Source organism: Colletotrichum acutatum (genome assembly GCF_030867785.1).
Source record: "Colletotrichum acutatum strain CBS 112980 chromosome Unknown BDZ83scaffold_86, whole genome shotgun sequence".
In the NCBI taxonomy this organism is placed as follows: Eukaryota; Fungi; Ascomycota; class Sordariomycetes; order Glomerellales; family Glomerellaceae; genus Colletotrichum; species Colletotrichum acutatum.
In genome coordinates, this window is record NW_026849080.1 from 136,690 (window position 1) to 162,929 (window position 26,240).

At 53.2% G+C, this 26,240-nt stretch overlaps 9 protein-coding genes across 9 annotated transcripts; 5 read left to right on the forward strand and 4 right to left on the reverse strand.

Annotated features, from left to right (window-relative positions):
* The first annotated feature begins 583 nt into the window (after positions 1-583).
* On the forward strand, positions 584-841 carry BDZ83DRAFT_630391 (uncharacterized protein). Its single transcript, XM_060508823.1, has one exon. It carries the CDS (start codon positions 596-598, stop codon positions 782-784), a length of 189 nt encoding a protein of 62 aa, XP_060362086.1. The 5' UTR covers positions 584-595; the 3' UTR covers positions 785-841.
* Positions 842-4,969: 4,128 nt separating this feature from the next.
* BDZ83DRAFT_754750 (sodium symporter family protein) lies at positions 4,970-7,268 on the forward strand (the record flags this gene model as incomplete). Its single annotated transcript, XM_060514521.1, has 5 exons — positions 4,970-5,047; positions 5,109-5,518; positions 5,584-5,876; positions 5,936-6,887; positions 6,956-7,268. 5 exons carry the CDS (start codon positions 4,970-4,972, stop codon positions 7,266-7,268), a joined length of 2,046 nt encoding a protein of 681 aa, XP_060362087.1.
* Positions 7,269-8,814: 1,546 nt separating this feature from the next.
* Positions 8,815-11,361, forward strand: BDZ83DRAFT_583916 (uncharacterized protein; the record flags this gene model as incomplete). The annotated part of the gene is made up of 3 exons (XM_060505712.1): positions 8,815-9,076; positions 9,141-10,751; positions 10,802-11,361. The coding sequence occupies 3 exons, from the start codon at positions 8,815-8,817 to the stop codon at positions 11,359-11,361; spliced, it is 2,433 nt and encodes an 810-aa protein (XP_060362088.1).
* Positions 11,362-12,164: 803 nt separating this feature from the next.
* On the reverse strand, positions 12,165-13,890 carry BDZ83DRAFT_754752 (TLC domain-containing protein; the record flags this gene model as incomplete). The annotated part of the gene is made up of 4 exons (XM_060514522.1): positions 12,165-12,770; positions 12,821-13,108; positions 13,167-13,480; positions 13,653-13,890. 4 exons carry the CDS (start codon positions 13,888-13,890, stop codon positions 12,165-12,167), a joined length of 1,446 nt encoding a protein of 481 aa, XP_060362089.1.
* A 2,402-nt stretch (positions 13,891-16,292) lies between these two features.
* Positions 16,293-17,344, reverse strand: BDZ83DRAFT_440262 (uncharacterized protein). Its single transcript, XM_060503099.1, has one exon. The coding sequence runs from the start codon at positions 17,179-17,181 to the stop codon at positions 16,510-16,512; it is 672 nt and encodes a 223-aa protein (XP_060362090.1). The 5' UTR covers positions 17,182-17,344; the 3' UTR covers positions 16,293-16,509.
* A 703-nt stretch (positions 17,345-18,047) lies between these two features.
* Positions 18,048-19,076, forward strand: BDZ83DRAFT_754753 (inhibitor of apoptosis-promoting Bax1-domain-containing protein; the record flags this gene model as incomplete). Its single annotated transcript, XM_060514523.1, has 3 exons — positions 18,048-18,227; positions 18,347-18,520; positions 18,585-19,076. 3 exons carry the CDS (start codon positions 18,048-18,050, stop codon positions 19,074-19,076), a joined length of 846 nt encoding a protein of 281 aa, XP_060362091.1.
* Positions 19,077-19,840: 764 nt separating this feature from the next.
* BDZ83DRAFT_654312 (septin) lies at positions 19,841-21,277 on the reverse strand (the record flags this gene model as incomplete). The annotated part of the gene is made up of 6 exons (XM_060510708.1): positions 19,841-20,087; positions 20,144-20,611; positions 20,664-20,801; positions 20,858-20,945; positions 21,005-21,121; positions 21,205-21,277. The coding sequence occupies 6 exons, from the start codon at positions 21,275-21,277 to the stop codon at positions 19,841-19,843; spliced, it is 1,131 nt and encodes a 376-aa protein (XP_060362092.1).
* Positions 21,278-22,973: 1,696 nt separating this feature from the next.
* BDZ83DRAFT_584005 (WD repeat domain-containing phosphoinositide-interacting protein 4) lies at positions 22,974-24,325 on the forward strand (the record flags this gene model as incomplete). The annotated part of the gene is made up of 4 exons (XM_060505716.1): positions 22,974-23,082; positions 23,151-23,189; positions 23,246-23,343; positions 23,399-24,325. The coding sequence occupies 4 exons, from the start codon at positions 22,974-22,976 to the stop codon at positions 24,323-24,325; spliced, it is 1,173 nt and encodes a 390-aa protein (XP_060362093.1).
* Positions 24,326-24,445: 120 nt separating this feature from the next.
* On the reverse strand, positions 24,446-25,791 carry BDZ83DRAFT_630425 (uncharacterized protein). The gene is made up of 2 exons (XM_060508824.1): positions 25,519-25,791; positions 24,446-25,453 (listed from the first exon to the last, which is right to left on the reverse strand). Exons 1-2 carry the CDS (start codon positions 25,572-25,574, stop codon positions 24,490-24,492), a joined length of 1,020 nt encoding a protein of 339 aa, XP_060362094.1. The 5' UTR covers positions 25,575-25,791; the 3' UTR covers positions 24,446-24,489.
* Positions 25,792-26,240: the final 449 nt, after the last annotated feature.

Consider the following 26,240-nt stretch of genomic DNA (forward strand, 5'->3'; position numbering starts at 1 on the left):
CATGGCTGTGTTCAGAATAGATGGTAAGCTTTGAAGATAGGGGAGGGGGTTGACGGGTATGTGGGAGGAGAGTTCGCTTTCGATGAGGGTTTGGATTTTTGGAAGAAAGGGAGGCGATGGGAGGTTGCTCCGTTTATCTCGAACGCTGTCGGTAACGAGTATGCTTCTCATGGGATTTTGTCATGCTTTCCTGTTCTACGGTGTTTTTTTTTTGGATTGGTACACCGAGAAGTTGATTGATGCTGAAGAGATTTTGTGCTTGAGAAGGGCATTTTCTTGCAGGTTTACATAATGCTGACCGTCGTTTCGTGTAGATGTAAGTTTTGGGCATACGGACGTCTATGCTGATGGCTCTCTGTCTTTTGTTCCATCCATCGCCTAAGGCACGATGATGTTTCGATAGTCTTTTGCATATAGGATGCATTTAGGTCGGTGTCCTTCACAGCATCCCGCCGTGGATATCCGTACTTCCCGTCCACATTCAAACTTTGGAATCAGCTTGGCAGACCACATCCGATTGCTTCAATCATCATCCGCATAACGGAACTAAGATATCGTACGATACCGACTCGCCGAAAAGAAATGCGAGAAGAACATGGTAGTTCTTCTCACCAAATATCAAGCCATCGACGTTTCTGCCATAGGGAGGCGGGGTAATATCGACGGTCATTGTGAACCAAAGCTTGAGGACGTGGGCTTTGCCCGGAAGGACGAGAGGGGCAATGTAGGGACAGGCTTCCCGGTGCTGGAGAATTGCTCCGTGATGGAATGGCTTTTGGAATAAATGAGGCCGGGAGGAGAAGGAGTTGGGGGAAGCATCTAGAGAGTTAAGCTCCCCCCATGTCTCTCGGGGATGTTTGATATCCCGATGAAGGCGATGCCACCATTTTTGCTACGCTTTATTTCACTATTGCCGTATTTCTTCGTTGGGAAGAAGAAGCCGATTTAGAGTTTGGGAGAAAAGGAAGACGGTTGATGAAACGGGTGGAAGCTACGATCAGCGGACGCCAAAACGACATCTCTCTGGCTTCTGGAAGATGGTCTGCGCCGGACTCCCATTGCCAAACTGGGATACGACGTGAATCAGTAAGCCCAGTATCCCTTCTGTGTATAAAAGATTCTGGAAAGAACGTTGCGAGGCGGCATGAGGGATGGGGGAATGATGTTGGGGAGGTTGTGGATGATGAAGAGAAGACTTTGAAGCAAGTCCTTTCTTGCATAATTAAGCGCAGACGAAGTTTCTCTCTTCTCTTTTAGTCCTGTCCATGGAGACGCTCCTCTTACTCACCAGAGTTGCCAGGTTCTTCGGGTCCTCTTCACTGGACTGCTCCAGATCATCATCTGGCATCGAGGCTAGTGGAGTGGCTTCTCCGATTCCCTTTATCTATGGGTACCTTACCACGTCCCTCCCGCCGCCCGTCGCCCAGTTCGATTTTCGTGTTGCCTTGATGTTCCATTCTCGAGAGACGAAGATTGTGGCCGGCGATGGTAGGGAAGCGGTCGAGTTCTATGATGAGTGTGTTTGCGGTTTCTGGTCTGGGTTGTTCGGGTCGAGGACCATCATTGTGCGTTTCTGTTGTTGTTTGCATGCTTTTACATACGTTCTCCATTTGGGATTGGTCATCAATGGAGTCGAGATCCGAGGCAGGCAGATAAATGTGGTCTGGACATAGAACAGCTGAAAGGTGAGATTCTGCACGAGATCGTCACGACAGTAAATTCAAGAACTAGTGATCGAGAACCAGCCGTGTAAGGAAAGCACCCTTCATTCCAATTATCCTTCAGTCGTTCGTCACGTGAAAAGTTTGCCCAGAGACTGACTCCTTGTGGTGTGATAACATAGCCTCGGGATGGAAACGGTAGAACTGCTGGGCCAAGTCATGGTTGAGACGGAATTGCTCATCGGCCGGACGAAGATATAATAATCGAACCAGGAAGCTATAGCTACCGCATAATTCTTAACACGAGTACGACGGATGTGCGGTACGCTGAGAAGGCCAAGGGTATGCTAAGGGTTAGGAGCAGGATATTGGATCGAAATGAGTTTATGATTGAGCAAGAAGTCCTTCAAGAGACTGATGACGATGATGTTCTGATATGTTGACAGCGTCTATCGAATTGGCTTAGTATAATCTTCACGAATAAGAAGAGATAGAAGCAACGACCATGTGTGCGTTGCGCTCCAAGGGGCTCTTCTGACTGTGACGTCCTGGTGGATGAGAAAGAAGGAACTTAACAAGAACTCCAGATCGAAGTGGGACTTCTCAAATAAAAACCCAAAGGTCCTGTCGGCGCCTTACCCGCTACCTACTGCCCTAGCAATCATGGTACATCTCAAATCTATTCTGCCGTCGGCGGCACGGTCGTCAAGTTCTCGTTCACTAGTCTTCACACCAGGAGTGAATATCAAAGATGATGATGGCCGAAGACGGAGGATGACAGACACAACTCAGCTGCCATTACTCGCCGTTGCTACCACCTACGTTCACCGAATCGGGATAAGGCACATGTTGGCAGATCTGGGCAACTGTCGCGCAGAATCTGGGCCCGAAGGCCTGGCCGCGGGCAGATTTTCCCATGCGAGCTCATGCAACTTGACCCAGGCCGGCGGCTTGATCACTGCTAGTCTTTAGCCGGGGTGAAGTCGCTGTCTCAAGGCGGCAGGAGTAGCCTCACACCCGGTCTTCCCGGGGGCGGAGGGCACGGGGTGTTTTGCTTTAGGCTCAGGCCTTTCGAACCCTATTACTTGAAGACGATATGAGAGTACTTGACTACCGGTATTCTTCTTGGAATGTTTATCCACTATTCTGACACCTGGCCAGGTATTCGAAGCTGCGAAGTCGGTCGCTTGCATGATATCACCTGCGTAGACATCCCGGCGCTTGGCATGCAGGGCTTGAGAGACATGCGTGGGATGGTCACGCAATCTCGATATGTCGGCGACATGACACAAGTTGTAAGTCAACTTCCAACCTATGAAGAAACCCCCTCATGATAATTTTGACGTATACCACTGGTAATGGATTGCACATGTCCTAGGAGCTGAGCTGTCAAGTCAGCGCAGTCTAATAGGATGGGGCGCAACCAAGAGCTAAGGTGTAAGCTATCCACGGCGGAGCCACATTTTCCTTGGTTTCTCTTGGAAAAATGCTTTGCCAAAAGCTTGACCTGACCGTCACTGAATGTCACTCTTGGCTGTAACAATTCAGGTGTAAGCCATGAACTCGGATTTAAGTCAATAACCGCCACGAGAATACCGAAGATGACTATTTGGTAATATAGTATACATCATAGCGATTGATACCGTCTCAAATAAGATATCAAATAGTATGGTGGTATTATCAATCGTGATGTACATAGATATACCATCCCTCCCACATGTCTAGAGAGTGAGAGTGAGAGCTGCGGAGATCTCTTTTGTGAGTGGCCCGTGCATGGACCGGGGTGTAATAACTCCGTGGCTCTCCACGCCATCCACACGCATCGCGTTTTCTTATCTCTCTCCCTGTCAACCTCTCGCTGATACCGGCGTACGATTTGCAACCTCGATGCGAACTCTGATGTCAACCACCCGACGACGCCTATTACTTATCCGTTCTGCCTTTCTGCCCTCGAGCTAGCGCCCCGGGATATGAAGAACGGTGCGGGAGCCATTGCTCCTTATCGTTTCTTGGCCGCCGGCCACTCCCCACCAGACCAGACCGTCCATCACAGAGCTGCTGCAAGACAAAGAGGAAACGGTCTCTGGGAAAACCTCGAACGGACCAACTGGGTAGCAGATCATTGTGTCTGAGATCTAGCTTGGCATCCTGTCGTTCGTGTGTGCCTTGAGCCGTCAGCGAAAGGCATTCAGACCACCCATCGCGAAACCGAGCAGCCCAATTGACGAGGTGTTTCTCGCTCCAGCTGAAGTCAGCAAGATGAGCCCAATGGCTACCAAATTCCCTTAAGAGATTGACTCTACGGCTCTTGGAAATCACCTTCTCCTCGCCAAGTTGAAGATTTGTTACAATCCTTTCTCTTTTGTCATCTCTCTATGCAACCCCAATCTAAAACTGAAAGATTACCAAGTCTCCAAGCGATCTTTGGCCGTTGGGTCTTGATGAAATCAGACACATGGGGTCTCGGCAGAAGCCTGCAGCTATTCACGCGCTTTTTACTCCATGAAGTGTGAACCACCCATGAACTCCCCCCCCCCCCGGCGAAAGATATCGCCCTGCCGTATCACGGCCCCGTCCAACGCAGATACTACCCCAAACAAGCAACGCCCTAGCACCCGACTGGCCGCAGATCTAACCAGAGGCTAACGTCTGTCAGATTACGAAGACATGCTATTGGTCCGGGACATGCACATGGTAGCAAGACGGCAACACCATTTCTATGACTGATCGAATTTTGGCCTTATCTTTCTGCCCTGCATGGCCAATACGCCTCTGTGCATGTGTGGTGGGCGACCTCTTAGCGACGTGCCTTATGTACTATCCGCGCTATCTTTCTTTCTTACACTCAAACTTCGTCTCAAGTCTCAAAGTTGAGGTACAATCTTGAAGGATTCGGCTGACCCTGGCCTTTGCTGTTCTTCTGCCCCCCCCCCCCTCCTCGCTGCTAGTTCCCCCTCCATCCCCAGCCAGCTTTACGCCATGATGCGATCTCAACTGGCCTGGCAGTTGTATCTGTTCATGTCTGAGTGGGGGCAAATGTCGAACCGTTGTCTCGACTGGCACCTGGGACAAGGGTAGGTCCGGTATTTTAAGCTCCGATAGCCGTAGGACAATGTTCGGGATCGATACTGCCGCCGGCCAAACTGTGCTTGCTTGTAAAAGAAGCTTGCCCCGGTGCAGATACATATATACAGGAGGCCCGGTCCCAAGTTGTCGGGATGTAAGTAGTGTTTGTCTCAAGGATACAGCAGCTTCTCTCTAAGCTTCACACCAATCCATAGTCAAGTCCTCAGACGAATTGGCCCAAGATGGTGACAGCAGCTCTCAACCAGGGCGTCGGCTACGGCATCGTCCTCGGCGTGGGCTTTCTCTTCGCCATTGGCATGGTATGTCAACCATGTCGCATTATCCAATGATGTTCACGTGTGATTGACTGTCACGATGCAGATTGCCACGACCTATGTGCTCAAGCGTTACAACCGAGAGCTGCAGACTTCCGAAATGTTCACGACCGCCGGCAGAACCGTCAAATCCGGTCTCGTCGGTTCCGCAGTCGTCTCCTCATGGACATGGGCCGCTACGCTGCTCCAGTCTTCTGGCGTGTGCTACCGGTACGGTGTCTCAGGCCCGTTCTGGTACGCCTCGGGCGCGACTGTCCAGATTCTGCTCTTTGCGACCCTCGCCATTGAGCTTAAGCGCAGAGCGCCCAACGCCCACACGTTCCTCGAAGTCATCAAGGCTAGATATGGCACGGCTACGCACATTGTCTTCATTGTCTTTGGTCTCATGACGAACATCTTGGTCACGTTGATGCTGATTGTAGGTGGTGCGGCGACCGTCAATGCCTTGACTGGCATGTAAGTCAAGATCCTCTACCACTCTGTTGAGTACATATCGAAAGGAACTGATATGGGAACTATAGGAACACCGTGGCTGCCATCTACCTGCTCCCCGTAGGAGTCGTTGCTTATACCCTCGTCGGAGGTCTCAAAGCAACCTTCCTCACGGACTGGGTTCACACATTCATCCTGCTCATCATCATCATCCTCTTCTCGTTGACGACCTACGCCAACTCCGATGTCCTCGGCAGTCCTTCCAAGGTCTACGACCTTCTCGTTGAGGCTGCTTCGAGACATCCCGTCTCTGGTAACGCTGAGGGCTCCTACCTGACGATGAGATCGCAGGGTGGTGTCGAGTTCTTTGTTATCAACATTGGTAAGTGACGCTCTCTATTTCCCAAGCAATTCACCCACCTTCTAACGCGAATCAAACAGTCGGCAACTTTGGAACCGTCTTCCTAGACAACGGCTACTACAACAAGGCCATCGCCGCATCACCAGTTCATGCTCTCCCGGGATACATCCTCGGTGGTCTCTCCTGGTTCGCCATCCCGTGGCTGACTGCGACCACTATGGGACTTTCCGCCCTCGCCCTCGAGTCGAACCCCCGATTCCCCACCTTCCCCGACCGCATGACCGAGGCAGAGGTCTCAGCCGGCCTTGCCCTCCCTTACGCTGCCGTCGCTCTCCTCGGCAAGGGCGGCGCCGTCGCAACCCTTCTCATGATCTTCATGGCCGTCACCTCCGCCTCCTCGGCCGAGCTCATCGCCGTCTCCTCCATCTTCACGTACGACATTTACCGAACATACTTCAAGCCCGATGCCAGCGGCAAGAGACTCATCTACATGTCCCACGTGTGCGTCGTCGTGTACGCCGTCATCATCAGCTCCATCTCCGTCGGCCTCTTCTACAACGGCATCTCCATGGGCTACCTCTACGTTCTGATGGGTGTCCTCATCTCGGCGGCCGTCATCCCGGCAACCTTGACTCTGGTTTGGAAGGGCCAGAACAAGTGGGCCGCGACGCTGACCCCTATCGTCGGCACCGCCTTCGCCATTATCGGCTGGCTCGTCACAGCCAAGAAGACCTGCGGTGTTCTGGACGTTACTTGCACGGGTTCTAACAGCCCCATGCTGGCGGGCAACGTCATCGCCCTCCTTTCGCCCATCGTCTTGATCCCAGTCTTTACTTTGGCCTTTGGCTTGGACAGCTACGACTGGAAGTCGATGATGGCGATCCGCAGAGGCGACGACCACGAGCTGGCTAATGCCGCTGGTCTCGATCTCGAAGATGTGCCCGGCAACACGGAGTCGCAGGCCGAGTTCGAGAAAGAGCAAGCCATGCTCTCGCGTGCCTTCAAGATTTCCGTCTCCATGACGGCATTCATGTAAGCATGTCTCTCAATGCATTCCCGCTCGTTACCTTCTACACAGTGATACTGACATGAGAACCTAGGACGATTGCAATGCTCATCCTCTGGCCGATGCCCATGTACGGCTCCGGCTACATCTTCAGCAAGTCCTTCTTCACCGGCTGGGTCGTCGTCGGCATCCTCTGGATCTTCTGCTCCTTCTTCGCCGTCGGCCTCTTCCCCATCTTCGAGGGCCGCGGTACCCTGATTCACACTTTCAGGTCTATGCTCACGGGCAAGAAGCCTACGCGTCTGCCTATCGTCACCGAGGGTGAGGATGACAGCAACGAGAAGACTAGCCCTGGCACCGCTACGCCGGAGAAGACTGGCGAGACAAAGGAGGCGATCTCTTCCTAGTTGTGAATCATGATGAAAATGGGAAAAAGGCAGATGTGTTGCAAAAAGGGGTGAAGTTGGTTGGAGTTGTGGATTGCGTTATACCCTCGTTTGTTATGTGTCTTTCGGGAAGCGATATTCAGGGGTGAGAGACCGAGAAAATGAACAATGCTTAAGAATGACTGAATGTTCATGAATTCGTGCTAAAATCAACCTATGCCACGTTACTGAGCTTGACAAGTCCTGTCCGCCCCCCAAATCTCTAGATTGTAATATCATGTGTGAATGACTATCGATCTTGGGATGAAGGAAGCTATCTCAACTTGTTTAGTCTACACGAAGTTGGAGGACATAATATGGCTGGCTATGCAAGCCTAGCAAGTGAATCTCACTCTTAAACATCGCCTTCAAACGACTCGGCCGAAAGACTGAGTAAGCAGATTTCTTCCGTCGGAGAATGGTCTTCCGGCTGGGTTCAAGACAGGGATGCGAATTAAGCATTAATTGTCGTTCAAACACTTCGACCCTTAGGCTTTAAACCCTTGTATTCGTATGGCAGATTCATCCTCATGTTCACTGTTCGATGCATAGCTCTCGCGTTACAGATCGAGACCTTAGGCCTGTCTAAATGCTCTAGTCGCGAGTCACGGCTAGCTAAACGCGAACCTGCGCCGGATTGCTTCAGCAGAAAGCAGCACCGGACGGCGCATGAATCGGAAGAGAGTTTGAAGCCGAAGCTTGATCAGTTGTTGCAACATTTAGCGTTGAGATGGGTGGGGGTATATTCCCTAAAGTGAATGAGATTTCGCAAATATATACTCCCATGATTCATCCATAATAAGGCAGCGGAGGAGTAAATCACGCAAAATAAAGATATTTAATAGATCCATGAAGTATACTTACTCATGAGGTCGAGATGAAGAAAGTATGAATGGATACGGAGTAGATAGGCGTGGATTAAGGTACAGCGGGAAATATATTGCTTATATAATAGAAATACCCCTCATTCGGGGATAAGCGAATGGTGGGGCAGCGCATTTTACGTGCCGAATGACCGTTTGGTCGCTGCGCAGCACAGCAGCCCGCAGTGACGTCTGGTCATCGAAAGACACCGACCCTGGGGATCCTCTCGAACATTTTCGACTTGCCGCTCGAAGACATAAACAACGGGTCGCTTGTTTCCACACCGCAGGATCAAACGTGGCAAGTCTTTTTTTCTGGAAAACCTCGCATTGCGCCGCATGACTCGCCCTCTTTGACTCTTTGTCCCGATCTGTACGACGAACAGACTCGAAAGACTACCTTTACCGCACTTTGTCGCCCCGGATCCCTTCGCCTCGGGCCGACTGACGAGCAGCCTTGACGTCCCCGCCGCTACCACTTGCGGAAATATCTCGTGATCTTCCAACACAAGGTCGCAAGCACTCATTCCACGACAATCATTTGCAACTCTTGGTGTTACCAACGCTCGACGTCGCCCGTACACACATCTAGCTACAGCTAGCAGCGTTACTGGCTTCGATAAACTTCTCACAAACCTGAGCGTTACTCGCTACAACTTACCGTCATGGTCGCTTCCGAATTGTCGCAAGCGGCACGGGCTGAGAAGGCCGATCCCCAGCCGCCGCAGCTTGCAGCCCAACAGACAAACGACGTACATGAATCCGCTCCGCCATTGGTGAACAGGGTCGGGCAGAGCAAGAGCCCGTACGTGCGAAGCCATGCGGACGGCCGCGTCGCCTGGCAACTGCTCGACGACGAGTCGATCGAGAGAGCCAGGAAGGAGAACAAGTTGATCTTTCTGCACATTGGCTTCAAAGCTTGCCATTGTAAGTGACCGCACGACAGAACTCCGCAGATATCCGACGATGTGCGCTGACCTCTCCTTTGCAGATTCGCGACTTACATCCACCGAGTCCTTCACCCACCGCGAATGCGCCTCGATCCTGAACGAGTCCTTCATCCCCGTCATCATCGACCGTGAGGAGCGCCCAGAGCTGGACACGATATATATGAACTACGTGCAGGCTGTGAGCGGATCAGGCGGCTGGCCCTTGAACCTCTTCCTGACCCCTGATCTTGAGCCCGTCTTTGGCGGCACCTACTACCCAGCCCCCGGCTCTAACAACGGAGGCTCCGATGATGAAGAGCGTCTGGATTTCCTGGCCATCCTGCGCAAGCTACAAAAGGTGTGGAGAGAGCAGGAGCCGCGTTGTAGACAGGAGGCAAAGGAGGTTGTGGTAAAGCTGCACGACTTCGCGGCGGAGGGAACCCTAGGCACCGCCACGGTCCAGCCGGGTGTCGCAGGTTCGCAGACCGCTACCATTGGCAGATCGGAGACGGGGCTGGAACTTCCGGAATCCGGTAGAGCGGCCGCCGCTGTGTCGAGCGACCTCGACCTGGATCAGCTTGAGGAGGCTTACACCCACATTGCCGGGACATTTGACCCCGTCTACGGTGGTTTCGGCTTGGCCCCCAAGTTCCCGACCCCACCGAAGCTGTCCTTCCTGCTGCGCTTGCCCCGGTATCTCCCCCCTGCTCAGGATGTTGTGGGCGAGACGGAATGCGCGCACGCTACGGAGATGGCCCTCTTCACATTGCGCAAGATGCGGGACAGCAGTCTGCGCGACCATGTTGGAGGCTCTGGCTTTGCGCGATACTCTGTTACCGCAGACTGGAGTGTTCCGCGCTTTGAGAAGCTCGTTGCCCAAAATGCTCTGCTTCTTGGGCTGTACCTGGATGCATGGCTCATTGCAGGTAGCGGCGAGAAAGACGAGGAGTTCTACGATGTCGTGGTAGAGTTGGTCGATTATCTCACCAGCTCCCCCATCAGCCTGCCCGAAGGTGGTTTCGTTTCTAGCGAAGCTGCAGACTCGTACTACCGACGTGGAGACAGGCATATGCGAGAGGGAGCTTACAACCTATGGACACGAAGGGAATTCGACACAGTCATTGGAGATGACCACGAGGCAGCCCTGGCTGCATCCTACTGGAATGTGCTTGAGCATGGCAATGTCGAGCCAGACCAGGATCCCAACGACGAGTTCATGAATGAGAACATTCTGCGTGTTGTCAAGGACATTTCAGAAATTGGGCGGCAGGCTGGAATTACCACTGATGAAGTGAAGAGGGTGGTCACTTCAGCGAAACAAAAGCTCAAGGCACACAGAGAGAAAGAGCGCCCAAGACCCGAGGCCGACACCAAGATCGTGGTGGGACGCAACGGCCTGGTAATTTCATCCTTGACAAGGGCTGCACTGGCGTTGTCGACTGTTGATGCATCTAAGAGCCAGGCTGCGATAGAGGCTGCCAGCAAGGCCGCTGCATTTATTCGAGCCAACCTTTGGGACGCGAACAACAAGACTCTTTACAGGATATATTACGAGGGCGCGGGTGAGACAAAGGCCCTGGCGGAGGACTATGCCTATCTCATTGAGGGCCTCATCGGCCTTTACGAGGTGACTGCAGACGAGAAGTGGATTGAGTTCGCCGACGAGCTTCAGCGTAAGGATCCTTCCCCTAACTCCCAGAAACGAACTAACACACCGCCACAGAGGCCCAAATTCAAATATTTTACGATAGCCCGGCCCCGGAACCCACAACCTCCCGCTCCTCATGCGGCGCCTTCTACACCACTCCCGAGAACGCGCCCCACACGATCCTCCGCCTCAAGGACGGCATGGACACCGCCCTCCCCTCCACCAACGCCGTCTCCGTCTCCAACCTCTTCCGCCTCGGCATCATGCTCAACAACGACTCATACGCCACCACAGCCCGCGAGTCCATCGACGCCTTCGAGGCCGAGATCCTGCAATACCCCTGGCTCTTCCCCGGTCTGCTCTCGGGCGTCGTCACGGCCCGTCTCGGCGGCGTGACGTGGGTCGTTGTCCGCGGTCCCGACGGCGCGCAGGACGAGTTGACGACGAAGCTGCTGCGGAAGCTGAGCGTCGAGGCGAGCGGTGGGCTTAGGAACGTGGTGCTGCTCAAGAGCGAGGAGGACGTGTTGGCGCAGAGGAACCCTGCCCTCAAGGCTTTGGTGCAGGAGCAGAGGCCGGGGTCGTATCTGCTCGAGAATGGCGTTTTCCGCCCCATCACGCCGGCGGATGTAGCATGAAATGCTCTAGCATGAAATGCTCGGGCCGCGTTGGTGGAAAGAAAATGGAATAGGAAAAGGAAAAGGAGATTCGTATGCTCATTTCAGTGGTATTTGGGGGGTTTAGTGTGACGTGACGTTCTGTGGGATGACGATGGTCGGATAACGGTTGACGGGAGTTTTCTTCTTGGCTTCTGGTTGGCGTCAGTACCCCAATCTTTTAGATATGCTCAATCACGAGGTGGTATTTATCCAAAACTTTTCGTACTTTGACTTGAGATGGACTACGATATGAGAGATGTGAAGTGTGTGATAGTATACCTTGAAGTGCCGCCACAACTACCTCGTCTCTCCTCCATCATACAATCCGAACCACACACGAATAATCATCAACAAGAACATGACCTTAGGTACAGAAGCAGATAAGTAATATGCACAGGGCAGCCATTATATTCATCAACTCGAAATACTTTTTGATTCATTTCTTGAATACGTCCAACTCGGTGAAGATCCCAGAGAGGCGATATAAACCCTTCTCGCCCTCTTTCGTTTCCCCCTTTTTTCTTTCTTTACGTCGCAAAAAAGCAAAGCCAAATGTCATCTATGCCTGTGTGTGCCCGCCATCCAGGCGTTGCACTATGCTCTAGCAAAGCAGTACGTTAGTATAGGTCGGCAATATGTCTTCCCTGACTGTGCCAACCATTTCTGGAAAAAACTCCTCTCCCCTTTAGCGCTTCCTATACCACCAACTCATCTGTGTACACCAGACTTAGTGCCGCCGAGGTCTTTTACATGGCTTCGTAGGCGACACCCAGTCGTCAAATTTAGTCGACCTGCTTTTCGCAGCCGATTCTACCAAGCAGCTCCTTGCGGTCGCTGTGGCCGGGTAGGCTCACGCCTGAAGAACTTGCTTGTCTCTTGATTCCCGTTCTCCGCTCCCAGCTCTTGAGGTCAATATCTTCGACGCCAACCTCCTCCTCGAGAGCGACCTCCTCTTCGTAGACATAGTCGCCCTCCTCCTCGCCTTCGAGTTCGTCATCGCTACGGACATCCTCAGCGTTGCCGCCGCGAAGAACCTTATTGACAACGCGAAGAATCATAAAAAACCATCCGATGGTAATGAGTTGCAGAGCGAGGAGGGGAATTAGGAACGCCCAGCGAATGGTAGAGTCCCAGCAGACAATGCCATCCGACTTGTAGAAGGGCTCCAACATCCAGCTCTTGCCCTCGGGAATAGGTAGCGGGCCCACCAGGTTGGGCGCCTGGCCGGTATAGCACGAGTCGGGGATTTCCTCGGGAATGTGGGTGTGGATGGACCAGCACACCATCAGGTAGAAGACATGGCGGGCAATGAGCCAAGACAGAACGAAGGCACCGAACATGAAGTCGCAGAGGGTGTTCAGTCCAACGTACTTGAGACACTTGGCGAGCTGCGACTGATTAGCTTATGCAGGAGGAAGGACTGGGAGTAATGACGTACAGGGAAGAAGAGGTCGACAACATCCATGAGGACGAGAATCAGGTTTCCGACACGGGTCTGGTGGTAGCTGTAGCAGGCGGAAATCAGAGTGCAGGTGATGATGTGGTGAGTGAACATCTGCCAGTGGTCCTTGCGGCGGTCTTCGATGTTGATGACGAGAATCTGCTGGAGCCAGAAAGCCCACTGCGCCAGGATGTAGAACTTGTTGAGACCAGAGAGCTCACGCTGCGGCCAGTTTGTCCAGAGCTCTCTAAGGTTCAACCAGTAGGGCGAAGTCTTGTAGATGTACTGTGCCATTGTTAGAGGTGGCTCGGCAGAAGAAGCTGGAATGAAAGCAAAAACTTACCATGCCCAGGGGCCAGAAGACCATGTAGTAGACCAACAGCCAGGCCTGCTCGCTGAAGCGTGTGAGATCCTTGCGCTTCTTGATACCCCATCCCTTGGCCAGGGGCGCCAGAACGTATTCCATGGTAGCGGCGCGGAGGCCGGTAAAGAGGATGATGCAGAATGCGAGAAGGCAAGAATCACCGAGACCGGCGCCATACTGGCCAGTTTCTTGGTTGTAGTACGAGAGGGTGAAGAACTTGATCGTGTGAGGTTGCGCTTTCGGGATGAAGAAATGGGCGAGGAAAAGGAGGGCCAGGAGGTTGAAGGAGAGACCTAGATCCGGCACATGTTAGCTATGTCCAAGCCGTGTTTTGCAAATAGGAGGCATGTCATTGCGGTGATGTATGCCATGTAACAATAAGTATATCCAGTTGTGGCTTGACAGAGGTGCATGTGGGGTAGTAAAAAGGGTAAGGAGAGAGAGCACACAAGAAAGACGACGTACCGACTTGGTTCTCAACCATCCACCGGCTCAACATCTTCCAAGCGCTGTCGTCTGTCCTCCTGACCCGTCGAATGAGCACGACGTTGACATTGTTGTGTCCTTGCTGGTAAAGGGGGCCGTTCATAAGCTTGAGCTGCTTAGTGCTGGCATTTCGCTGAATCTGGGGGCCGGCGGAGCTGGTCCTGACAGGCTTCTCAAAGGTTGGCGATGAGGCCTCATTGCTGGTGGTGTCGCTCATGATGCGCGACTAGAGCTCCAATTGGAACTCAATTGAAGTATCGAAGAGAGTGGCGACCCGGAACTGGAGTCGTGAGAGAGACTGCGATGCTCAGCGACGGCTGCGTCGTGGTTTGGCGTTGGTGTTTTCTCGGATAGCCGTCGAGCCAAGTGATCCTTTGTGGTGGTTGTGGTTGGTGCTGAGCCGCGATAACGAAGAGAGATCGATATCCACACGCGGTTGGAGCGGGTTTGGTTGCGCAAAGGAGCACTTGTCGGGATTCTTGGTACCGCAGAGCGCGACGAGGTCGTCACGGGCGCTTCTGGTAATGCCGTGGTCGAGGAAAGGGAGGGGATGGGGGAAAACGAACGTCCTTGGTTGGTTTTAGGGAGGTTGAAGATCAAGCGGATGGGAAAGTGAGCAGAAGGGCAACGTCGCACACAATGGAGACCGAAGACGGGACGGTGGACTAGACGGCGGTCAGGTCCAGGTAGAGGACCGTAGCAGGACAGGCTGGACGGTACGAATACAGAGGTACACGACGCCAAGGCCTAGGTCAGGATCTGCTCGGTTGCTCCAGAAAGTTGCTGGGATCAGGAGTGCAGCAAGACGGTGCCCCCCCGTTTGGTGTGTGAAGTGGTGGTGGTTGTGGTGCGAGGATGCGGGCTGCGGCGGTCTTTCTTTCTTTCTAGCTGCTGCTTCAGTGACCGGAGATGAGTGCTTGGTGAAGCTATTTGCCAGTACGTTTGGTGAAGAAGGGAGAAGCAGGATGAGAGAAGTTGCTGGGTATAGGCAGGGCGAGAAAGAGACTGACACTGGAAGAAACTTGACAAGAGTCTGGAAGAATACAAGGTAGCAGCCGTGGCTGGGACAGAGTTTCTTCAAGTCACGAATACTTTTGTTCCGATAATTTTCTGTCTAGTCTTGCTCACTTGTCAGGAGGCGGAAAACCTAGCTAAAGACTGGGAAGCCCAGCGGCAGAAGGAAACGTGGGTTGAGGTACTGGGTACTAACGGCTCGCGTCGTTCCACCCAAAAGCCCAGCTTCGTCTCGAGCAAAAAGGAGGCTCCACAGAGGTACGGAGTACTCTTGTACCTACACGTTGCTAACCTGCTCTTGCCTTCTAGCCTCTATGTAGGTATCTTGCCCTTGCTCATAGCCCCGGCAAGAGAAGGGTCAAGTCAATGGAATCGGCAGCCAGGCCCAGTCGACTTCAATAGAAGTGGCCTAGAAATGCATAAACCAAATGCTGAAAGAACCAAAGTTCTGTTGTAGCTTGATGCTCACAGTCTCTCATAGTTCGTCTACCAGACACATGTAACCGACATGTACAGATCGCCGGCCAACTCTTAGTGAGCCGAACAGGTTGTTCAAAGGCGGTGAAGACGGCTTGCCATTGGAAAATGAAACAAAATCTGGAGGGAGAAAGAGAGACTCTGCGAGAAAGTTGATGGTGGCAGGCGCGACATGGAAAAGGGATGTGGGCAGTAGGCGTCGGCCAATAAAAGCACCAGGGTTCTCTTGGTCCCTGGTTCTCTCTTTCCCAGAATGAGTGCGGCACATAGTACGTACCTTCCGCACCTTTCGGGGGGAATTGGGGGGAAGGAAGGGCCCAAGGGGTGGAGGACCCCTTATCCCATTTGAGTCTGGCTGCAGCTCTATCACTGATTGATGCTGCGCTGGGCCGCTGGGACGTGGGCCGCTGGGACGTGGGACGTGGGATGTGCAATTGGACGGTGCGGTGGACAGTGGTCGTGGTGCCTTCCCTTTAAATTGTCAAAATGATTGGAAGCTTGATTGTTGTCGCCCGTGGCCCGCCGTCGGGAGACAACCGACCCCTCCCTCCATCCCCTTTGCCCACCCTCTCTGCTTTTCAACAAGACCGCCATGTCACTAATGGATCAATTCTATCTGAACGAATTACTGGACTCGAGTATCCGTATCCGTACAAGCGACAGATGCTGGACAGCTCGAATCAATTCCAAGGCAGAGCTGCCAGGAACAGAGTGGAGAGAGGGGAGACCAACGCCGCAACGCGAACGTAGACGTGGAGACGGGAGTTGAAGATGGAGAGAGAGAAAGGACGGGCGGGTCTCCTCGTCCTCAACAAGTTTCAACACTTGTCCATTGATCCAATTAAATTGCTTTGGTTTCTTTGCTTCTCTCCTCGGTTCCCTGGCCATTGTGTTTCCTGCTGATCTCGCCATCTTAGCAGAGGGCAGGTTGGAACAATAGCACGGGCATTGACAATCTTCATCTCGCGGACATGCACAGCGTTTAAAATGAAGTGATTTTCACCCCTAGACGCTTATCGATGTTTACTATACATGCCCCTGTCAATCATGTCGAATTTTGCTATTCTCTCATCCTTTCTTTACATTCTAGTTCTCGCTTTTGCCAGGTTTCTGATAGGTCTCTAAGGCTCTAGGCTCTATCACGTCGTACCTTATAATGAGGTGCTGTATGTACTATTACCTCGCCCAACCAGGTCTCACAGACATTTCTGTGAGATACCCCTATTTTCATCTGTGCAAGTCCAACAACAAATAACTTTTTCGGGACTTTGCGCCATGCATTTGATCACACAAACAATGTCTGTTCACAGTCCTTGACACCGCCTAAACTCCCGTGAAGCCTTGACTACTCAACACACCTGGCTGTCACTGGACCCCTTAGTAAAGCAGGATGCTGTGCAAACTTCAGAGCTCGACGAGGTACGGAGTACGGTAGGTATTTTGTACTGTACCTCGCCATGAGGTGCCTTGCTGTAGAGGTACGAATACTTTGTGTAAGCTCGACAAGACCTTGGCTCCCCATCCTCCCGTCCCTTTCCACCCCTCCCCGTGCGATGGCGACATGCATCAGCCAATTGCCAGCTCCGACACCTCGCATCCAGAACGAGACCGTCGCTTTTCTATTTTGCGTCGCTGCCGTCAGAACGCTAGTGATCCTCAATTTCAATGACCCTTCGTGAGAGCCGCAAATCGCACTCCGCGCGTGACCGTGGCGCCTCCGCTTCAAAATCTCGATCCTAATCAAAACGGCACCTACAGAGTGAGGAACGGATACAGAACCGACAACTCCCTCTTCCCGTATCACAAACGTAAATTCGCGTATTCCATCCTCAACCCGTACATGCCCGCACTTGAATGCGACACGACCACGGCACAAAAGAAAAGAACAGACGAATACGGTCGGACCTCGCATCACAGACAAAACCAGCCCAGGCCAGGTGCCCCAAACTTCCGCCTCGCCCTCGTCTTTACCCGTCTTCCCGTCCTCCCAGCTCTGTCCTCTACTTGTTCCGTGCATGCATCCAGAAGGACTTGTCAAGATCTCTCCCCTCTCTGCCCGTACATATCTCTCGGCCTCCGCGTTTCATCCCGTCTTTTTCGACGAGTATCGGCTGGTCGGATCTTTTTCGAGACCGCCACTTTGGGATGTGATCGTGATGTGACGTACGGATACGGGGCTGTTGATAGGGTATCTAAGTATTCAATTTGCCTTTCCACAAATCTGTAGAGGTTTGAACCTTTCTTGCCTTAGCAGCAGCTCACAGAAGGCCGCGAACATCAGACCACGCGGTTGCCAAGAGGTCGCTCTAGCCACTCCGCCATTCAAGGCCACCCAAGGCGCAACATGCCAGATGATAGATCCATCAAATCAGGAATATTGAAATTACCCTGCTGTCTGCACCGTTTAGCGTTCGCGCTTGCTGCCGTGTCTTCAGGCACATTCCGCAGTGCAGGGAACATGCCGAGCAGGACAGGATTGCAAGGCGCGACCTCTTACATACATAAGCCCCAGTACGGCGTAAGTATATGCTAGTAGAAAACCTTATGCATCGAAAAAGAAAGAAACTCCAAGATCTCGCCCGAGGATTCTGCTACGCCTCATTACTGTCACATGACCCCATATACGCCACCCTCTACCCCAGACCCATCAGCCACACACAGCTGTGCAAGCAGTGACCGTTCGCATCCCCACATGATCCCTTCCTGACGACTACGACTCTCCGCCCAGCCCTTCCTGCAACCTTTCCGCAGGCAACCAACATCAAAAAAAGGTTCAAAAGTGCTCGTCATACACCTACTTGCGCGAAATATCCCTAGCAAACAACATCTCGACGACAAGCTCACATACTTCCACCAACGAACCGGTCAAATCAAGCGCAAACGATGGCCTCCAAGACAAAGTACGCCCCGGCGCCGACCCAGGACCCCGACGAAGCATCAAGCTACGCCCAGGCGCCCCCCGCCTACCAGGCCGAACCCACCGCCGCCTCCGACACCGATCGCCTCTTCGGCGGCGGCGCGCCTCGCAGCAGCCAGGACGACGACCTCCCCGATGACTTCAAGGTAAGCACAAGCACAACTCTCCCCCAAAGCACCCGTCTCCAGCTCCCGGCTATCCCGTGGCCCCTCTATACCCCCCTTCATCGTGAACCAACTTTCAACTAACACGTCAAAACCCACAGTTCGGCGGCTCAGTAGCAGAGGCCACGACCGATATCAGAAACCAGTTCATCCGCAAGGTCTATGCTATCCTCACCGTCCAACTCATCGCCACCGGCGCCGTCTCCGCCCTCAGCTTCTTCAGCAATGGCTACAAGACCTGGATCCAGGCCCACCCAGGCCTCGTCTTCGCATCCGTACGTATCCCTTCCCCCTCTTGCAGTCTGTAAGACAATGACAAGACTAACCGCGAAACAACAGCTCTTCGGCTCCATCATCATGATGCTCCTCACCTTCTGGAAGCGCAAATCCTACCCGACAAACCTCCTCTTCCTCTCAGGCTTCACCCTCATGGAAGCCTACACAATCTCCGTCATCGTCTCCTTCTACAAGGCCGGCATCGTTCTCAACGCAGTCTTCCTCACGGCAGGCATCTTCATCTTCCTCACCGCCTTCGCCTGCCAGACAAAGTACGACTTCACCTCCTGGATCCCCTACCTCGGCGGCGCCCTCTGGGGCCTCGTCCTCTTCGGCTTCATGTACATGTTCTTCCCCTACAGCTCCACCGGCGAGCTCGTCTACGGCGGCATCGCAGCCCTCATCTTCAGCGCCTACATTCTCGTCGACACGCAGCTCATTATGCGCCATCACCACGTCGAGGAGGAGATTGCGGCCGCCATCAGCCTGTATCTCGACATTATCAACCTGTTCTTGGCGATTCTGCGCATCTTGAACAGCCAGCAGAACAACTAAGCTGGTCGCAATACACAAACAATACCCCGATGTTCTAGTAGTAGCGTAATTTGGAATTCGTAGTCAGGTAGTACCGGCTTCAGACAGGTTGCTTTTGAGTGAAAGAGAGGCTGTTTCATTTGTCTTTGTTACCAGCAAGGATGCTCTGAGATTTTCTTACTCAGCCAGAAGCTTGAGCGAGGGTGCTGCTGGCATGCATGTATTGGCACGCCTCCTTTGTAGTAAAATTGATATAATACAGATTGGATCACAGAATGAATGGACAGTGTACCAATTAGATATCACGCGGGGAACAAGACTTGAATTTGATGAAGCGGTAAAGTAATGTGATATCTGCATTAGAAGTCGACTAATAGAAAAGGAAAATGAGGGCGTTAGTAAAAAGGGCTACAAAGGCACAGCCGGAAAGATGCGGGCTGGCGGCGTGTTAGGGATGGTGGAAACGAATTGACGAGTAGCTTGTGGCCCACAGGTCCGCCGTGTCCTCCATGATCCCCTCGACCTCGACCCAGAAGCCTTTGAACCTCCGCCCCGAGAACGTACACCGCTTCTTCCCACACATCTACCGAGCCGGTAGCCTCTTCCCAGTCGTCGCATTCGTAGTAGACCTTTTTGGGGTTTTTATCTTCGTGTCAAGAGAAACGAACTCGCATAGGGGAATATTGTTCTTTCTCTTTCAACACAGCACGGAAACCAACGCCAGTATAGAAAAAGACCAACGTCGCAGTTTGGGGTAACCATAAGCAGGGGCCAGAATTGTTGAATTAGTTGGCTTCGTGGTCGCCGTTGGCCTCGGCGGGGCCGCCGGCTGCTGCAGACTGTTCCCTCTGCATACGGGCCTCGATCTCGCGAAGTTGGGACTCGCGGGCCAAGAGCTCTTGTCGCTTCTCGTTGATCTCGCGCTGGACCTTGATCTCGATCTCGCGGAGCTTCTCCTCCTCTCGCCGCAGCTGTTCCTCCTTGAGGCGCACAGATTGCGAGGCGAGATCCTCGGGGTTCATGGACGAATCGCTATAATATGGTCAGCAAGGCATCATCATGGGTAAATAGGGGTCCGCAAGACATACACTCCAGCACCACCCTCAACAGACTTGCTGAGCTTCTCGGTACGGTAGTTCTCGTACAGGAAGTCGTGGGTAATCTCCTTCAGGTCAGCCAAGTGGCTGTGAAGAAGCGCGGATCGAATGGCGAGGAAGTCGGAGTGGCGCGGGTTGTCAACCTCGACAACACCCCAAGGGTACTGGCGGGCGCGGACGGTGCGACCACCAATCTCGACAATCTCCTCGGAGCCGACGATGGCGAACGGCATAAGACCTCTCAATTCGGCGTTCTCCTCAACGGTATCCTCGTCATCTTCCTCGATGTCGTAAGGGAAGTTGTAGACGGGGATGCGGTAGTGCTCAATGTCTTCCATCACAAGCTTCTTCGACTCGGCGAGCTCAGCAGGGGTCAGGGAGTCGGCACGGCCAATAACGGGAATGACGTTGACACGGGGAGCAAGACGCTTCATGAGCTCGATATCCAACTCGCGAAGACTGTTGACTGAGTTAATGGCGGTCAATAAAGGCCAAGAAACGGTGGGCTTACCCGTGTCCAGTAGGTGTGATGAAGTAGAGCATGGCGTGCACACGGTTGTCTCTGAAACGAGGGTTACGCTTGATACGTGACTCCTCGGCAAGAATGTCATCGTATTGTCTCTCGAGGTAGCCGACAATCTCGGAGAAGCTGCATGCATGTTAGCACCCGCGATACCATCATAATGTTGGAGTGTGGTGCCATACCTGGCCTCATTGTCGATCTGGTCACCGAAACCGGGGGTGTCGACAATGGTCAGGGAGATACGGGTGCCCTCCTCGTCCAACTCCAATTCTATGAGGCGGTCAGTTTGCTGATGCGATGATCAAAGGCTTCACACGGTAGACACGCACCGACAGTGATGGGCTTAATCTTGACACCGTCCTCGACAGAGGCGCCGTTGGGATCGTCCGACTCCTTGTGGCCAAGCACACTCTTTCCGCAAAGGGTGTTGACGAAGGTGGTTCTTCCTGTAAGGTCGAAGGTCAGTCGACGGCACTCGGTGGTGTTAGGGCGAACACGAGGTCGGCCATGAAGGGGGGAGAGGACGTACCAGTGCCTGATGCTCCGCAGACCATCAAACAGAACTGGATTCCCTTCTTCACGTTCTTCTTTCTGCGCATCATCTTCTGTAGTATAGAGTGTGGTCAGTCAGGTGGTATCTTGAGGGATGCAGATGCATTGGGGCCATGATGGCTTCGTGGAGGCGGGAGAGGAATTGTTGAATGGGGGCCGGATTGGTGTAGTAGGGGGAGACTGAGAGAGGCGGGCAAACATACGACGGTTGTTGAAAGTAACGCTTAGTCTAGAAGAGGGTCGGTAAAGGAATCGTTGATGGATTCAACGACTTGACGAGAAAAGAATGGCGACGATATTGTTTCAAGGGACAGCGAGCGTCGTGTCGTGTCGTAGATGAACGGAGCAAAAGGACTGCTGGATCCCAAATGTCGTTGTTCTGGATTGGGACCTGGGGGTCGGACGGGAGGTGCAGGTGCTAAAGGGGACGGGAGGGTCTTGACCGACGGGTGTTGGAAAATGCAATTTCACACAAAATGTTGCGGCAGGACGACCCCAAGAGGCCCCCCAGCCAATTGATTGCTTCCTCCTGCACGCCCAATTCAGGGGGCAGCAACTCCCCGGCCCACGCTCCTTTCCCCCAAAATTAACGCTAATCCCATAGAGGAAAAGCACCAATAGCGGGGTATCCTCGGGCAATTTTGGAAGAGAGAGAGAGGAATCAGGGTGACAGGTCACGAGACTGGCACATGGTCAGTGCTGAAGCTTTCCCGCCTGGCTGCAGCAATTGGCACGCACGTTGGATGTAGGCGCGTTTGCACCGTGTGTCCAAGGGACCAAACATGTTTCGCGTTCCTCTACGTAGTACCTACCTTACGGTGGTGCCTTACCTAGGTAAGGCCAGGTGGCACCCAGCTGGGCAGACGTGGCAGGTGCCTCGATCACACTCCCCTCATTATCATCACCGCTATCATGAGAACTATGTTGGCGAATTAAGGAAGTTTGAGCATATTTTCTAGAGAAAACATCCAAAAAAGGTGCTAGAAGTACATGCAACATGATGGAAGGTAGTAGTAGAAGAAGAGATCAAGGTGAAGGTTGTGATCGCGATAGAAGAAGAGATTAACAAAGTGTTGAGCGGCAAACTATTCTGTCGCTCATTTCATCCCAAGGTTCCCGTCCTCTCATTGGGATATGATGCTTACCTAATGCCGCTTGAGGCACCTTGGTACCCCGTAAACTTTCACCTCGCCAGTGGACAGTCAGGTTGGTTCATGCGCTACATGAGACGGGACGATACGATACGTACCTTTTCTCAGTTGCAACGTCCCCAGGCTGACTTCACCTGAGTTCCTGTCTGCTGAGACACTGCCCACGAGGTCCTGTTTATGAGCATCTTTCCTCTTGATTTCCGCGATCCGGTCGCCGTTCGCTCTAAATAATCGCTGAGGGCTGTTTGTCGACTGCATACACTTGCCAATCTCCCCTGCCAACTAACTTACCTTGCCCCAGCTTCCTGACTCGGCAATCCAGCTAACTTCGACCCGCTCAACTCATTGTCGCTGTTAATAGACGCTTCAACCCGTTGCCGTCTGTCAACATCATCGTCAATATCGTCAGCGGAGCACCTCTCTCTTCGAGAGATGCACTTGTCAAGGATGATATCGTAACGAAGAACTTCAAGAACAACAGAATATTGGCCTGGCCTGCCAGCCTTGCATCCACAGCGCTCATCCCTTATTACCGAGCCCCTCACCCAAACCGTCACATACCCGGCACTGCGACTTATAGGCACCCTCTTCCACAATGAATACTCGTCCACCTATAGAGACGGCGCCCTCGACAGTCGTGCTTTCTGTTTCCTTCAACAGTGATGCGAGTTGCTTCTCGGTTGGTCTGAACTCAGGAATATGCAGTAAGTTGTTGTGGAAGTCGAGATGTGAACACTTAAGCTATTCATGATCCCTGACATCCGGTACTTAGTCTTCCACACCAAGTCTTGCCTTCTCAAGGCGTCCAGAGGTTTGCACTTTCTCCCTTGTAATCTCACATAAAGAAAAGCGGCTAACACATTAAAGACTTCAATGCCGGCATCGGTTTGGTCGAAATGATGGGGACGACGAACTACCTTGCGCTCGTCGGTGGCGGTAGACAACCCAAGTTCAGTAGCACCAAGGTATGTGTTGAATCATTCAGTCCTCTGTGGAATCGCAAACTCATGTACCGCGCAGACCATTATCTGGGACGACATGAAGGGTAGAGTCGCCATAGAGATCGCTTCTCTTACACCAGTGCGGGGCGTTCGGATCGGTCGAAACCGTATCGTCGTAGCGCTCCAGAACAGCGTACGCGTTTACTCGTTTGCGAAACCTCCCGACCTGCTGTCAGTGTACGAAACCACCAACAACCCTCTTGGGCTCGTTGCCTTGTCAGACAAGACTATTGCATTCCCGGGTAGAACCGTTGGGCAGATCCAGCTCGTCGACATCGGAACCGGCAACGTCAGCATCATCCCCGCTCACTCATCTGCCCTCCGGGCCATACAAGTAAGCCCAGACGGCGAGCTATTGGCAACGGCAAGCGAGATGGGCACTCTGGTCAGAGTCTTCGCCACAAGTAATTGTGCCAGGCTCGCCGAGTTGCGACGGGGCGTTGATCCTGCCACCATCTTCTCTCTCGGCTTTAGCCCCGAGGGCACGAAGCTGGCCTGCACATCAGACAAGTCGACACTGCACGTGTTCGACGTCCCGCACCCTAAAAAGCCCATGACTGCACCGACCAGCCCTTCGGCATCGCAGATGGCGGGATCCGGAATTCTTGCGGGCAGACCGGCTGACGATGGCAAGGGCCGTTGGGGCTTCCTAGGCAAGATTCCCTTGATGCCGCGGATGTTCTCAGACGTATACTCTTTCGCATCTGCGCCATTCGAAGCAGGCGACGATCCCCTCATCGGTGGCCTCCCCATGTCAGAACAGACGACACTAGGAACGACGAGACCGCAGAAGGGCGTGATTGGATGGATTACGGAGGACAGTCTGGTCGTGATTGGTGCTGGTCACGATGCCAGATGGGAGAAGTTCGTGATATCCAAGGGAGAGGACGGACGTCGGTATGTCGTGCGAGAAGGCTGGAAGCGATACTTGGGTAGCGCTTCATGACGAGATGTTTCTCAGGCTGGCTCGTAGGAGTCATGCTGCTATTTGGTTTACGGTACAGTGTATATTACATACGGCGTTGGCATCGGACAAGCAAGGCATCCAGGGGTATCAGCGATAGCATCGCTTAGTTTGTGATTAAGTAAGTAGTTGTGGCATCTTCAAGACTACGACGACTTGCTCCTAGTCCTACTTCGCCTTGTTTGCCGCCGCTCATCAGCACGGTCTCTATGCCTCTTATGCTGACGTTCTTCCGAGCCATCGCGGTCGCGATGCCGGCGCTCTCTCCTCCTCTCGCCGTCTTCGCCTCTATCACGGTCCCGGTCTCGTTCACGTCTATCTCTTGATCGATCTCTCTCTCTCCGACCCCCATCATCCCTTTTCGACTCCCTGTCCCGATCCTCGCCTCGATGTCCATGGCGGCGCGAACTCCTCTCGTCGTCTCTGCGATCTCTGTCATCGGGCGTATCATCACGACGAGACCTCCGGCTGCGGTGCCTATCCTCGTCGCGATCCGCATCCCTCATTTCCTCATCACTATCGTGCCTGCGCGACCTGTGTGACCGATGACGATGCTTGTGCTTTTTCCTCCTCTCTGACGTATCATCCCGCCGCCGCAGCGCCTCCTTGATCTCCTCCTTCTTCTCCTCAATTAGGAAAGCCTTCATGGGGTCGTCCTCGTCATGGTCCCGAATCAGTAGCGCAAGTTCCCTCTCCTCAGGCAACATCGGCCGCTGCTCCTCCTCTTCGTCTTCGTCTGACCCCCCGTCCGTCTTGTCGCCCCCTTCTTGCTTCACGACCGTCGCCCAGTCCACCTTGCCCTCGTCCGGGTCCTCGTCGTCGCGGAACTTGTAGCGCGCATGGTCTACGCTGATCATGCGGCTGCCGCCGATCGTCGCACCGCCGAGGTTGTCAACCGCCAGATCGGTACTGCGCTGGTCCTCGTACTTGAGCCAGCCGAAGCCTTTCGATTTGCCCGTCTCCTTGTCGCGGGCGAGCTTGAGCCAGACGGGCTCGCCGAACTGGGAGAAAATTGTGATCACATCGCCTTCGGACATTTCGTAGGGGAGCCCGCCAAAGTAGATGTACGCCGTGTCGCGGTAGTCGACGTGCCAGGAGCCTTCGGGGGAGCTGTCAGGGTGTCAGCGCATGGTTCTCAATTTGTATGGAAGATGAATGACCATGGTACAACTTACATGCCATGTTCAATCTCTTTCTTATTGAGCTCTTGGATGGCGCGAATTTTGTTCATGGTTGCGACGGGGAACCCAAGGTCCTCTGAAGCTTTTGAAAATCGTCAATTTTGTGGTAGACGTCTGGGATTGTACTAGAGCTTCAATTCTTCAAGGCCGAAAGAGGCGTCGTCCCAAGCTTAGGTTCTTGGAGCTTGTCGGCTCCAGAAGAAAAAAACGCCGATACCTGGACTTCCCTTAGGTAGTCGCGTAGCACTGTCGGTGCGTCATCTCCCCCGAGACAACCCCTAAAATGACACTTCGCTAGCTACCCGCGTGCTGCAATGTCACTGCCTGCACTCTAGCTCCGTCGGGAAAACAGCCGGTCCGGAGCTCAAATCCCCCGACACACTTTGAGGAAGGGGCATGAGAGAGCGCTGGCGAGGTGCCAATAGAATTGTGGAAGATACGGCCGTCCGTTCAAGTTGAGAACCCCAGCTTCTGGGAACGCCATCATTGCTTCGGTCGGAGGAGTCTAATTTCATGTATTTTCTAGACTGACCGTCAGTCCTAAACTCCATAATCCGGTATACTTGTCGGCCTACCTACACCGCGACTCGAACGCGTCTATTTGCATTCGCATAAAGCTGTCAACTGTCAACCCACCGACTCAAGTTCCTGGACCGAGACACCACGTCCACAGACCCACGATTTCCACCCAAACCCCTCTCATGCGTCCTCCTCAG

Bases quoted from the DNA above. Each gene is read 5' to 3' on its own strand.
- BDZ83DRAFT_630425 (XM_060508824.1), bottom strand. From the start codon at position 25,574: ATGAACAAAATTCGCGCCATCCAAGAGCTCAATAAGAAAGAGATTGAA. The intron at 25,454-25,518 runs GTAAGTTGTACC...ACACCCTGACAG, and splicing joins AAAGAGATTGAACATGGCAT to CTCCCCCGAAGGCTCCTGGC.
- BDZ83DRAFT_630391 (XM_060508823.1), top strand. From the start codon at position 596: ATGGTAGTTCTTCTCACCAAATATCAAGCCATCGACGTTTCTGCCATA.
- BDZ83DRAFT_440262 (XM_060503099.1), bottom strand. From the start codon at position 17,181: ATGCACGGAACAAGTAGAGGACAGAGCTGGGAGGACGGGAAGACGGGT.